The sequence below is a fragment of the Aspergillus foveolatus genome (assembly GCF_047715535.1).
Source record: "Aspergillus foveolatus strain CBS 279.81 unplaced genomic scaffold BDW70scaffold_6, whole genome shotgun sequence".
Lineage (NCBI taxonomy): Eukaryota > Fungi > Ascomycota > Eurotiomycetes > Eurotiales > Aspergillaceae > Aspergillus > Aspergillus foveolatus.
In genome coordinates, this window is record NW_027396070.1 from 65686 (window position 1) to 77443 (window position 11758).

The 11758-nt window shown below is 54.9% G+C and overlaps 4 protein-coding genes across 4 annotated transcripts; 2 read left to right on the forward strand and 2 right to left on the reverse strand.

The window, feature by feature from the left end:
• Window positions 1-1182: 1182 nt before the first annotated feature.
• Window positions 1183-7100, forward strand: BDW70DRAFT_156670 (putative sterigmatocystin biosynthesis fatty acid synthase subunit beta; the record flags this gene model as incomplete). Its single annotated transcript, XM_073740232.1, has 4 exons — window positions 1183-5941; window positions 6000-6461; window positions 6511-6626; window positions 6693-7100. The coding sequence occupies 4 exons, from the start codon at window positions 1183-1185 to the stop codon at window positions 7098-7100; spliced, it is 5745 nt and encodes a 1914-aa protein (XP_073599315.1).
• A 140-nt stretch (window positions 7101-7240) lies between these two features.
• Window positions 7241-8794, reverse strand: BDW70DRAFT_156671 (cytochrome P450; the record flags this gene model as incomplete). The annotated part of the gene is made up of 2 exons (XM_073740233.1): window positions 7241-7579; window positions 7643-8794. 2 exons carry the CDS (start codon window positions 8792-8794, stop codon window positions 7241-7243), a joined length of 1491 nt encoding a protein of 496 aa, XP_073599316.1.
• A 183-nt stretch (window positions 8795-8977) lies between these two features.
• Window positions 8978-9516, reverse strand: BDW70DRAFT_156672 (DUF1772 domain-containing protein; the record flags this gene model as incomplete). Its single annotated transcript, XM_073740234.1, has 2 exons — window positions 8978-9414; window positions 9462-9516. 2 exons carry the CDS (start codon window positions 9514-9516, stop codon window positions 8978-8980), a joined length of 492 nt encoding a protein of 163 aa, XP_073599317.1.
• A 203-nt stretch (window positions 9517-9719) lies between these two features.
• BDW70DRAFT_170671 (GMC family oxidoreductase) lies at window positions 9720-11730 on the forward strand (the record flags this gene model as incomplete). The annotated part of the gene is made up of 3 exons (XM_073742991.1): window positions 9720-10145; window positions 10193-10275; window positions 10320-11730. The coding sequence occupies 3 exons, from the start codon at window positions 9720-9722 to the stop codon at window positions 11728-11730; spliced, it is 1920 nt and encodes a 639-aa protein (XP_073599318.1).
• Window positions 11731-11758: the final 28 nt, after the last annotated feature.

Below are 11758 nucleotides of genomic sequence, written 5' to 3' on the forward strand. Positions count from 1 at the left end.
CAGCTTTCCTCAAGAAAAGACCCGATGACTGCCCATAGGCTTCGGTCAAACCGTCCCAGTACTGATGGGCCGCCTCCAAGGAGGTTAGGCGGGACTGAGCCTCAGCCGCAAGTGCGGCCACCAAGACTGCAGTCTGCCGATGGACCCCAAGGCCCCAGGTTGCGGCCAAACGCTCACGCACAGCCGATACTGTCATGCGGGCCGGCATCTTCGCCGTAAAGACTCGCTGCAGCAGACCAGCCGAGGTGGGTCCCAGAGAGACCTCGCCCAGGGCAGCATCCAAGTCCGCTAGAGAGATGTCCTCCGCGCGATCAGGGAGGGATGTCTGGAACTCATTGCCCAGCTCGCTAATCAGTTCATTCTGTAGTGTGGACTTGCCACCACACAGCTCTTTGATTGAACGACTGGGGTCAATCTCGGTTTCCGACCTGCGGAGCTTACGGGCGATCAGAGCCCTAATGATGGATATTGCGGTCAGCGGCGTGTCCGGTACTGGCTGAACTTCCGGCTCTAGCGCTACCTCTGGAATTATGCTACACTGCGGCGTATCAATCATGGACTCGTCGGCAGTCGAATCCTCTGCCTCGGTAGGCTCGTCATAGATGTAGCAGAGCTGGGCAAGGTCCTGCGTGCTGGCCAGCAATTGTAAGCCCTTTCTTGGGTTGTGCTGTATAGTCTTTTGAGCCATTCCAATAAGCGTTTTGGCCGGCCCAATCTCGACGAGGCGACGAGTGTCTCGCAATAGAGCTTTCTGCGTTCCTATCCTGCGCGAGAAGCCGCGTCAGCGTACCTTGTGCTGTATAGCAGTCGCTGTTGACCCACCATTGCACCGGAAACGCAAACTGATGGCTGCTGCTGATCAGTTTCCTTCTCAACACCTATAGGGCAGCGTACGCTAAAAGCTCAATCAGCAACTCGTAGGCAATTGTCTGTTCCATCTTTCGTATCGCCATGGTTGTATTCATGTTATGTCCTAGTTCTGCAGGAAAGATTGAAGGACTGCAGCTGATATGTAAACTTGAGAACCGCCACGCCCGATCTCCGATTGCTCGTAAGCCGACCAAGCGCTGACTTGCTTTTCCCCCTCTCGTATAGGTGATGGTCGTGGCCAGACGATATACTTGCTCATCCCCAGCCATGGCTCTGATCTGTCTGCCCACGGTTTGACTACCTGCAAAGAGAATGGCTCCATCCCCGTTTCTCGACGCTGTTGACGCAGGCCGATCGCGACTATACGCGTGCTTTGGTGGGCAAGGGCCCAGTAATTGGACTGGACTCGATGAGTTAGTCCATCTCTCACACGCCTTCGCGGACTGCGCCCCTATACAGGACTTGCTCGACTCCTCTGCCCGCCGTCTGGAATCACTAGCAGCAATCGCACGCCGATCATCATTCTTTGCTGGGCGCGGGTTCCAATTACAGGCCTGGCTCAACGACGCTGCTGCATCCGCACCACTGCCCGACGATTTGGCACTGTCTCCTTATAGCTTTCCAATCAACACTCTGCTGAGCCTTCTACATTATGCTATTACTGCATACAACCTCCAGCTGGACCCTGGTCAGCTCCGCCAAAAGCTCCAGGGAGCTATCGGACACTCTCAAGGGGTATTTGTGGCCGCCGCAATCGCCATATCTCACACTGACCACGGATGGCTATCTTTCTACCGCGCGGCTGACTTTGCCCTGGAACTTTCGTTCTGGGTCGGGCTGGAGTCACATCATGCTTCTCCCGGGAGTATTCTCTGTGCAAACGAGGTTACCGACTGCCTGGAGAATGGCGAGGGCACGCCGTCACATTTACTGAGTGTGGCAGGCTTAGACATTCATCATTTGGAGCAGCTGGTGCGAAAGGTCAACGACCAAGGTGGAGGTCCGATCTATATATCCCTTATCAATGGCCACAACAAATTCGTCCTGGCTGGGGCGCCACACGCTCTGCGAGGAGTATGCATAGCACTTCGTAGCGTCAAGGCATCGCCAGAGCTTGACCAAAGCCGGGTGCCCTTTCCCCTGCGTCGGCCCGTAATCGATGTCCAGTTCCTTCCAGTGTCAGCTCCCTATCATTCTTCTCTCCTGTCATCAGTCGAACTACGTGTAACTGATGTCGTCGGCGGCCTTTGCCTGAGGGGTAACGATCTCGCTATACCCGTTTACTGCCAGGTGAATGGATCTCTGCGAAACTTGCAGGATTACAGCTCGCACGATGTTCTTTTAACCCTCATACGGTCCGTTACTGTTGAGCAAGTCAACTGGCCCGCTTTGTGTTGTACAATGAACGACGCTACCCATGTGCTCTCATTTGGGCCTGGCGCTGTTGGGAGCTTGGTGCAGGATGTTTTGGAGGGAACGGGTGTGGACATCGTTAATTTGTCCGGCCGGTCTATGGCTTCGAATTTATCGTTCCTTGATCTGTCTGCTTCTGCTCTCCCACTTGGTCAAAACTGGGGCCGCAGATATCGCCCGCGGTTACGGAAAGTAGCTGAGGGAAGTGCTCGTCCATATATTGAAACCAAGATGACGCGGCTGCTAGGAACACCACATGTTATGGTCGCAGGGATGACACCAACAACATGCTCACCTGAGCTTGTAGCGGCCATCATTCAGGCGGGCTACCACGTCGAATTTGCCTGCGGTGGCTATCACGACCGAGCAACGCTAGAAACAGCACTCCGCCAGCTGTCGAGGTCCATTCCAGCCCATCGCTCAATCACCTGTAATATCATCTACGCCTCCCCCAAATCACTTTCCTGGCAGATCCAGGTATTACGCCGTCTGATTACGGAAGAAGGCTTGCCCATCGATGGGCTAACGGTCGGCGCTGGGATACCATCGCCCGAGGTGGTGAAGGAGTGGATTGACATGTTGGCAATCTCACATATTTGGTTCAAACCGGGGTCTGTTGATGCAATTGACCGCGTCCTTACCATCGCAAGGCAATATTCGACGCTTCCCATCGGGCTACAATGGACCGGGGGACGTGCTGGTGGTCACCATTCTTGTGAGGACTTTCATTTACCGATTCTGGACAGTTATGCGCGTATCAGAGACTGCGAGAACGTCATTCTCGTGGCTGGTAGTGGATTCGGGGGCGCCGAGGACACCTGGCCGTACATGTCCGGCTCTTGGTCTTGTAAACTGGGATATGCGCCTATGCCCTTTGATGGAATCCTCCTAGGGAGCCGCATAATGGTAGCTCGTGAGGCGAAAACTTCGCTCGCCGTAAAGCAGCTTATAGTCGAAGCCCCCGGAGTCAAGGACGATGGAAATGACAACGGCGCTTGGACAAAATGTGAACATGACGCGGTTGGTGGTGTTATCTCGGTCACTTCAGAGATGGGCCAACCGATCCATGTGCTTGCGACTAGAGCAATGCGTCTGTGGAAGGAGTTTGATGACCGGTTCTTCGCGATCCGTGACCCTGAACGGTTGGAAGTGGCATTGAAACAACATCGAGATGAAATCATTACTAGACTGAATAACGACTTTGCCCGGCCGTGGTTCGCGCAAACTGACAGCGGTAAACCAACCGAGATTGGGGAGCTGAGCTATAGACAAGTCTTACGCCGTCTCTGCCAGCTTACGTATGTGCAGCACCAGGCACGCTGGATCGACCCATCCTACCTCAGCCTTGTGCATGACTTCCTCCGTCTTGCACAGGGACGTTTGGGCTCAGGTTCAAAAACTGAATCATGCCTCATTTTCTGCAACTCTCCCATAGAGCTACAAGAGTCGTTTGACAAAGCATACGGCGTGCAAGGCGACCAGATACTATATCCAGAAGATGTAAGCCTTCTCATCAATCTTTTCCGCCGACAGGGGCAGAAGCCCGTGCCGTTTATTCCACGACTCGATGCAGATTTCCAGACATGGTTCAAGAAAGATTCCCTATGGCAGTCTGAAGATGTAGGCGCCGTGGTGGACCAGGACGCACAACGTGTTTGCATCATACAAGGGCCCGTAGCCGTGCGTCATGCGCGAGTATGCGATGAACCAGTCAAAGACATTCTTGATGGGATTGCTGAGTCGCATGTGAAATTGATGCTCAATGAGACATCCTCTGACAACAGCTACACTTGGGCTAACCAGCGTGATGAAAGAGGCAATCGCTTACCTGGCATTGAAACAAGCCAGGAGGGCTCGCTGTTCCGGTACCATCTTGTCGGACCGACTCGCCCATCGACTGAGGCAATAGTCGAGCACCTCGTGGGTGAGTGCGCCTGGGGCCATGCTGCCCTCAGCCAGAAAAAGGTTGTTTTTGGGCAAAATCGCGCTGGAAATCCGATTCGGGACGCTTTCAAGCCAGATATTGGAGACGTCATTGAGGTAAACTATGTGGAAGGCCGCCTTCGTGAAATCACGTTGTATCATTCCTTGCGTCAGCAAGGAGACCCCAGGGCGATATGCGCAGCACTGGGCCTGATTCATCTAGACAGCAATGAGGTATCAGTGACATTGCTAACTCGCTCAAAGGCCAAACAACCTGCACTGGAGTTTAAGATGGAATTGCTCGGGGGAGCCATGGGCCCTTCAATTCTCAAGATGCACCGGATGCATTACTTCGACACCGTGAGGCGTCTGTATACAGATCTGTGGATTGGTCGAGGCCTTCCTCGCCAAGCCTCTGTCGGTCTCAACTCGGAATTTAGTGGCGATCGAGTGACAATAACAGCTGAGGACGTGAATGCGTTCCTGGCTCTTGTCGGTCAGACTGGCCCGGGCCGTTGTCGAGCGTGGGGGACACGGGGCCCAGTGGTGCCAATTGATTATACTGTTGTTATAGCTTGGACTGCACTCACCAAGCCGATACTGCTCGAAGCACTTGATGCGGACCCCCTTCGGCTCCTCCATCAGTCTGCTTCAACTCGTTTAGTGCGTGGCGTCCGACCGTTGCATGTGGGAGATACAGTGACAATTTCGTCGCGGATAACAGAGCGCACAATCACCGCCACAGGCCAGCGAGTTGAGATATCTGCAGAGATACTCAGAGACGGAAAACCGGTGGTTCGAATCCAAACGACATTCGTCATCCAGCGGCGGCCAGAGGAAAGGGCGTCCCAGCAGCAGTTTCGTTCCGTCGAAGAGCCCGATATGGTCATACATGTTGACTCCCCCGTAAAATTGAAGATCTTGATGAGTCGAAAATGGTTCTTGCTAGATGGACCCTGCTCCGACTTTATTGGGAAAAGATTGATATTCCGACTGCATTCGCAGATGGTATTTGACGCCGCAGGAGCACCTGCTTCCCTGCAAGTTTCTGGATCAGTTTCACTGGCCCCTTCCGATACCTCAGTAGCTTCTGTCTCTTCAGTCGGCATGAGAATTGGACGTGTGTACATGGAGGAGGAGGGGTTTACAGTGAATCCTGTCATGGATTTTCTGAACCGCCACGGTGCACCCCGTGTCCAGAGACAGCCGCTCCCACGGGCAGGCTGGGCTGGCGATGACGCTGCATCTATATCGTTTACTGTCCCTGCCCAAAGCGAGGGTTATGCAATGGTATCTGGAGATACAAATCCTATCCACGTTTGCCCGTTATTCGCTCGTTTCGCCGGGCTGGGCCAGCCTGTCGTGCATGGGCTGCACCTGTCTGCCACCGTGCGGCGGATCCTGGAGTGGATTATTGGCGATAATGAACGGACCCTTTTCTGCAGCTGGATGCCCTCCTTCGATGGACTTGTCCGGGCAAACGACCGGTTGCGAATGGAGACACAGCACCTTGCAATGGAGGACGGGTGTATGGTGGTCCACGTAAGAGTGCTCAAGGAGAGTACGGGTGAGCAAGTGATGCATGCAGAGGCGGTGCTCGAGCAGGCCAAGACAACGTACGTCTTTACCGGTCAGGGCACGCAGGAGAGAGGGATGGGGATGGCCTTGTATGATACGAAAGCTGCCGCACGAGCAGTATGGGACAGAGCAGAACGGCACTTTAAATCCCAATATGGTGCGTTAACTCCTTAACCCAACCCCAACTAAATGAGCAGCCCTAATACCGATTATAGGCATTTCGCTCCTTCACATAGTCCGTGAGAATCCAACGAGCCTTACTGTCAACTTTGGCAGTCGGCGTGGTCGGCAAATCCGCGATACTTATCTTTCTATGTCCGGCTCTGACCCATCTATGCTGCCTGGCTTGACTCGCGACTCACGATCATATACATTTAACTATCCTTCGGGGCTCCTAATGTCAACGCAATTTGCCCAGCCCGCCTTGGCCGTCATGGAGATGGCGGAGTATGCGCATCTACAGGCGCAAGGCATGGTCCAAACACAAGCCCTCTTTGCTGGACACTCCCTGGGAGAGTACAGTAGCCTCGGTGCCTGTACAACTATCATGCCGTTTGAGTCGCTTTTATCGTTGATCCTCTATCGGGGGCTAAAAATGCAGAATGCCCTACCGCGCAACGCCAACGGGCGTACAGACTATGCCATGGTGGCTGCCGATCCATCGCGGATCCGATCAGGTATCTCTTTTCCCTCATCTTGCCGACATTTTGAATTAACACATTGTAGACTTCACCGAAGACCGACTGATTGAGCTAGTGCGGCTTGTCGGCCAGGCAACCGGCGTGTTGCTGGAGGTGGTCAACTACAACGTGCATTCGCGGCAGTACGTATGTGCAGGCCATGTATGTTCTCGCTCGACGTCCCTGTCATATTCTTTTCTGGTTTCCTATCAAGCCTAATCGAAGCAGGTCCGTTCTCTCTGGGTCCTCTGCCATGCGTGCGACGATCTATCCCGCTCGACATCGCCCAATAGTCCACAAACCATGAGCGAATGCATTGCTCGCTATATTCCCAGCAGCTGCTCCGTCACAAGTGAGACTGAACTCTCCCGTGGCCGTGCAACCATTCCACTTGCCGGGGTTGATATTCCATTTCACTCGCAGATGCTACGGGGACACATTGATGGCTACAGACAATATCTGAGGCACCATCTGCGGGTATCTGATATCAAGCCGGAAGAGCTTGTTGGACGGTGGATCCCGAATGTGGTAGGGAAGCCTTTTATGTTGGACGCCCAATATATTCGGTTGGTACAGGGGGCCACGCAGAGCCGGCCGTTGCTGGAGCTGTTACGGCGGGTTGAAGAGAATAGGTAGCTGGTACATGTTCTTAGCTTATATCATATCAGCAGAACAGCCGCCAAATAACATGAGATTGGAGGTACACGTAATAACTATCAATTTCATTCTGACTTGGTAAACGCTAGCACAGCCTGCTATAGACCCCTAGCTACATGCTAAATTTTCCTGGTCCGAATTTCCAGATACAGCTCCCTCTTCGCCCAAATTGACCAGATCTTCTGGTCCAAAAAGTTACTCGTCCTCTCCTCGTCCAGGCTTATGTCAAAATGCCACAGCAGCTTCGCCAGCGTCAGCCTGACCTCTGCATACGCCAGGTTCCGCCCAATGCAGTTGCGCACTCCCACAGACCACGGCTGGTATGCCGCGTAGTTGTCGTGTCGGAACGGCTCTTCTGACTTGGCGCCGGCCATATGCCGCTCAGGAATGAACTTGTCCGCATGGGTGAAGTTGTAGGGTGCGTAGTATGCGCCTAGGTGGCTGACGCCGACGCGGGTCTAAAGCCGCTGCTTGTTAGCCATTGAATCCAGGAAGCAAAGGGTTAGGGCAGGAATACGCACCTCAGCAGGAACGAACCGTCCGCAAACTATTGCTCCGCCCTCTGGCACCACCCGGGGCGGCTGTCCAGGGACCGAGGGGTACATGCGCAAGGTCTCGTCGATGACGGCCGTGAGGTACGGCAACCGAGACACAGAGACCAGGTCGATCTGGTCGGCGGCCGCGAACGCGCCCCGGACTTCGGCGACAGCCTTGTCCATCTTATCGAACTTGCAAAGTAGGTACGTGCAGCCGCACAGCGCCGAAGAGGTCGTCTCAGACCCGGCGACCACCATGACCGCCGCATTGTTGATCATCTCGCCATAGCTCATCCCATCGCCTGATTGGTTCCCGTCGGCGCTTTTGACGATTACCCGGTCCCAGAAGTCGCCCTGGTCGCCGGTCTTCTGCATACGCTTCTTGAGCTTTTCTATAGCGTACGTGTAGTTCTCTTGTCGCTTGCCGCGCAGCTCGGCGGGCATTAGATAGGGGGCCAGGAACTCAACGCCCATGCTGCGGAGAACGTGCGAGATGGCCACGCTTTTGAGGTTTTTGTGGATCGTGTCTACCCACGGATGGAGCTCGCGGTTCTTGAGGCTGTCGAAGGACTCCCCGAATGAGAGCGCGCCAATGGAGTCGAAGATAGCCATGTTGAAGTAGCGGACCATCTCAACTGACTTGCCAGTATCGGCGACCTCGCGGAGGACTTCCACCAGTAAATCGGCGTAGCGGGCAATTGTGGGCTCCTGTGCGCGAAGGCCCTTGTCACTGAAAGCGTGGCCGAACAGACTCCGGAACCGGGCGTGGTTACGAGTGTCAGAAACGAGAATACTCATGACCCCGTTTGGAGCCAGTGGCAGGCGAACAGGGTCTTTGAGGAATTCAGGGCGACCTGGTACATGGGCGTGGATGTCTCGCCAGGCCTGGCCATTTGCGTAGCTGATCTCGTCAGGCTTTATGCGCACGGTATCGCCGTACGTCTGGTGGTGGCGCATCAGGTCGTGATGCATTGTGCCGCGAAGGAGGGTCAATTTCCAAGGAAGAGAGCTGGCTCGCCATAACAAAGGACCGGGATAGTCACGTAGTGGATGGAAGTAGAGGTTGTACACTAGTTGGAAGAGCACGTAACCGACTGCACCGAGCGCTGCTAGGATAGGGAGGGATAGGAAAGCCATTCTGCTAGACTATGGACCCTGGGGGAGGCACCGTAGAAGGACTACCGTGGGACTTTTTAGGTCGTCTGATATGTCGGACAGCGACGGACTTACAATAGAATCAGCCATAGGTCGATTGACTAGCTTCATTTCCAAGTAAGTATAACCCGCACTCGGCCACCGGGCAGCCCTAAGTACAGCCAGCTAGAACGAAACAATCTTCAGAACTCCCAACAGCCCTAAAACAGCCCCGACTAATGGGCAAAAGGCCCGAGTTGCATTGAATCGGTTCCACCTGCGGACTAGACGCTCTGCATCTGACCATACCGGGGTATGTCCCTTCTTGACCTCCCCCTCTAGCCGGAAAAGCGCGTTGTTAGTTGGCGCCATCACCGTCAGCGTAAAGGGGACCATGCTGATGGTGATGGCACCCGCCGCAGCGAAGACACCCCAGTCCTCGCCGGCCGAGTACTTAGTCGCAGCCGCTAGTCCATACAGTGCGGTCGTGCTTAGGCAGATGATGGGGCCTTTGATGTGCCCGTTGAGGTAGATCCGGCTCCAATGGCGGACGAGCTGGTCGGGACTACTTGTTGTTTCGAAGAGGGAGGGGACCGCCAGGAGGTAGACGCTCATCATTGCACCTGTGGAGGCATTAGTAGGCGGCCGGCAAGGGAGATGGCAGCATTACCGGATAGGAAGGTGCCGGTGATGACGGCTATGACTTCGACTCCAACGTTACTCATGGCGTTGGGGAGTTCCAGGAGTATGAGCTTATGCTTGGGGGTTAATCCGTTTTCCTCGTTTTATACCGACGCCTACATGGGTCTCGGCAAGCGATCGGTGAGGGCTCCGCCACATGCCTAAGTATTGGTACCCGGTGGCCGATTTATTAACGTCGCGAGAGCCTAAACTACAGAAGAGCACCATCAGACAGACCATCGTCACTATGCCCGCCTGGTCCCTCCTCGTCCTAGCCGCCCTCCCAGTGGTGGGTATGTTCGCGGGTCAAACGACCCTCTTCTCCTCACCATGGCAGACCCTTTTTGGCACCGCCGCTGAGCAGCATGAAGCAGCAATGGACGGCCGCATCCAAGGCCGTGACCTCCTCAGCTCGCACTTTGGCTGGTACGGCTGGCCGGGCCAGGCCTTCGACTATGTGATTGTCGGCGGTGGAACGGCCGGCCTGGCAATGGCCCATCGGCTGTCAGAGGACCATAGCAACTCAGTTGCGGTCATTGAAGCCGGAGGGTTCTACGAGATTGAGGCAGGGAATGCCACCGAAGTGCCAATGTTCCTGTTCAACTACTTTTTTGACAACGGCCATGTCAAGAACCCGCTGTTTGACTGGTACCAATACACCGAAGCCCAGCCGGTATGCTTCCCCCTCGATCGAGATAGCTTTGATGCTTACATTCCCAGGGGCTAGCCGGTCGAAAGATGTTCTACATGCAAGGCAAAACCCTTGGTGGCTCGACTGCGCGTGGAGCCATGTTATATCACCGGTATCTCTCCTCCATTCTTGGTACTCTCAAGCTAACAAAGAAAGGGGCTCGAAAGGCGCATATCAACTCTGGGCCGACCAAGTGGGCGATGACAGCTACACTTGGGATAATTGGCTACCTTTCTTCAAGAAAAGCGTGCAGTTCTCAGGCCCACTGACGAACCCTCGCCCCGCCAACGCAACGGCTTCGAACGACGTCTCTGCATTTGCAGCAACTGCGGCTGAAGAGGGACCCGTCCAGGTTGCGTATCCTTACCTGACCAACGCCATTTCGTCGTGGGTAGACAAGGCCCTCAAAAAAATGGGGTTTCCCGAAGCCCAGGGGTTCTCCAACGGCCAGCTGCTGGGCCGCTCATACATCACGCATACTATTCATCCTAAGACTCGTCGACGGGATACTGCGTCTACCTCGTACCTGCAGAAAGCGCTTCGGACGAGTAATCGTCTGAATGTGATTACACACACCCTGGTAAAGAATATCAACTTCGACGAGGAGAAGCGAGCGACGGGCGTCGTTGTCGATACCGGCGGGTTCGAGTGGCAGATTGGCGCAAAGAAGGAAGTCATCCTGTCAGCAGGAGTAATGCGATCTCCTCAGCTGCTGATGGTATCTGGGATTGGCCCCAGGGAAACACTCGAGAAGCTGGACATTCCCGTCCTGTCTGACCTCCCCGGCGTCGGGCAGAACATGCAGGACACCATCATTCTGGGTCCCACGAACCCCGTGAAGGTCGAGAGCCATAGCCAGCTGATGGGCAGCAAGGAGACCCTTCCCCGCTCGATCTACGAGTACAACAACTTCCGCACGGGTCTGCTCACCAACCCAGGGCAAGACTACTTTGCCTTTGAAAAGCACCAGCCAGGAAACCTCAGCGAGGCGACTGCTGCCGATATCGACAAGGCCTTTCCGGCTGATTGGCCGACCTTCTCGTATATTGCCCTGGACGACACATTTGTGCCGCAGTACGACGGCAAGAACTACTTCAGCATGTCGGCTGCTTTGCTGGCCACGTTTAGCCGGGGCACCGTCACCATCAACACCACCAACACGGCCGATAACCCTGTCGTAGACCCGCGGTGGCTCGACGACCCGCGCGATAAGGAGATGGCCGTGGCAGCGTTTCGCCGATGCCGCGAGATTGTCGCCTCGGAGACGATGCAGCAAGTCATTGACGGACCCGAGCTGCTGCCGGGGTCCGAGTATCAGACTGACGAGGATATCCTGAACTATATCGCCGAGACTTCAGACGCGTACTATGCGGGAGTCGGCACATGTGCCATGGGAAAATCGGACGATCCGCTTGCAGTGCTCGACTCAAAGGCAAGGGTTAGGGGAGTCAAGGGACTCAGAGTAGTCGACGCGTCTGCATTTCCGTTTGCAATTGACGGCCAACCCATGGCGACTGTCTACGCGCTGGCAGAGAAGGTTGCTGCTGATATTCTGGCTGGAAATTGAGACCAAATGAGCGTTTAGCAGTGATAGT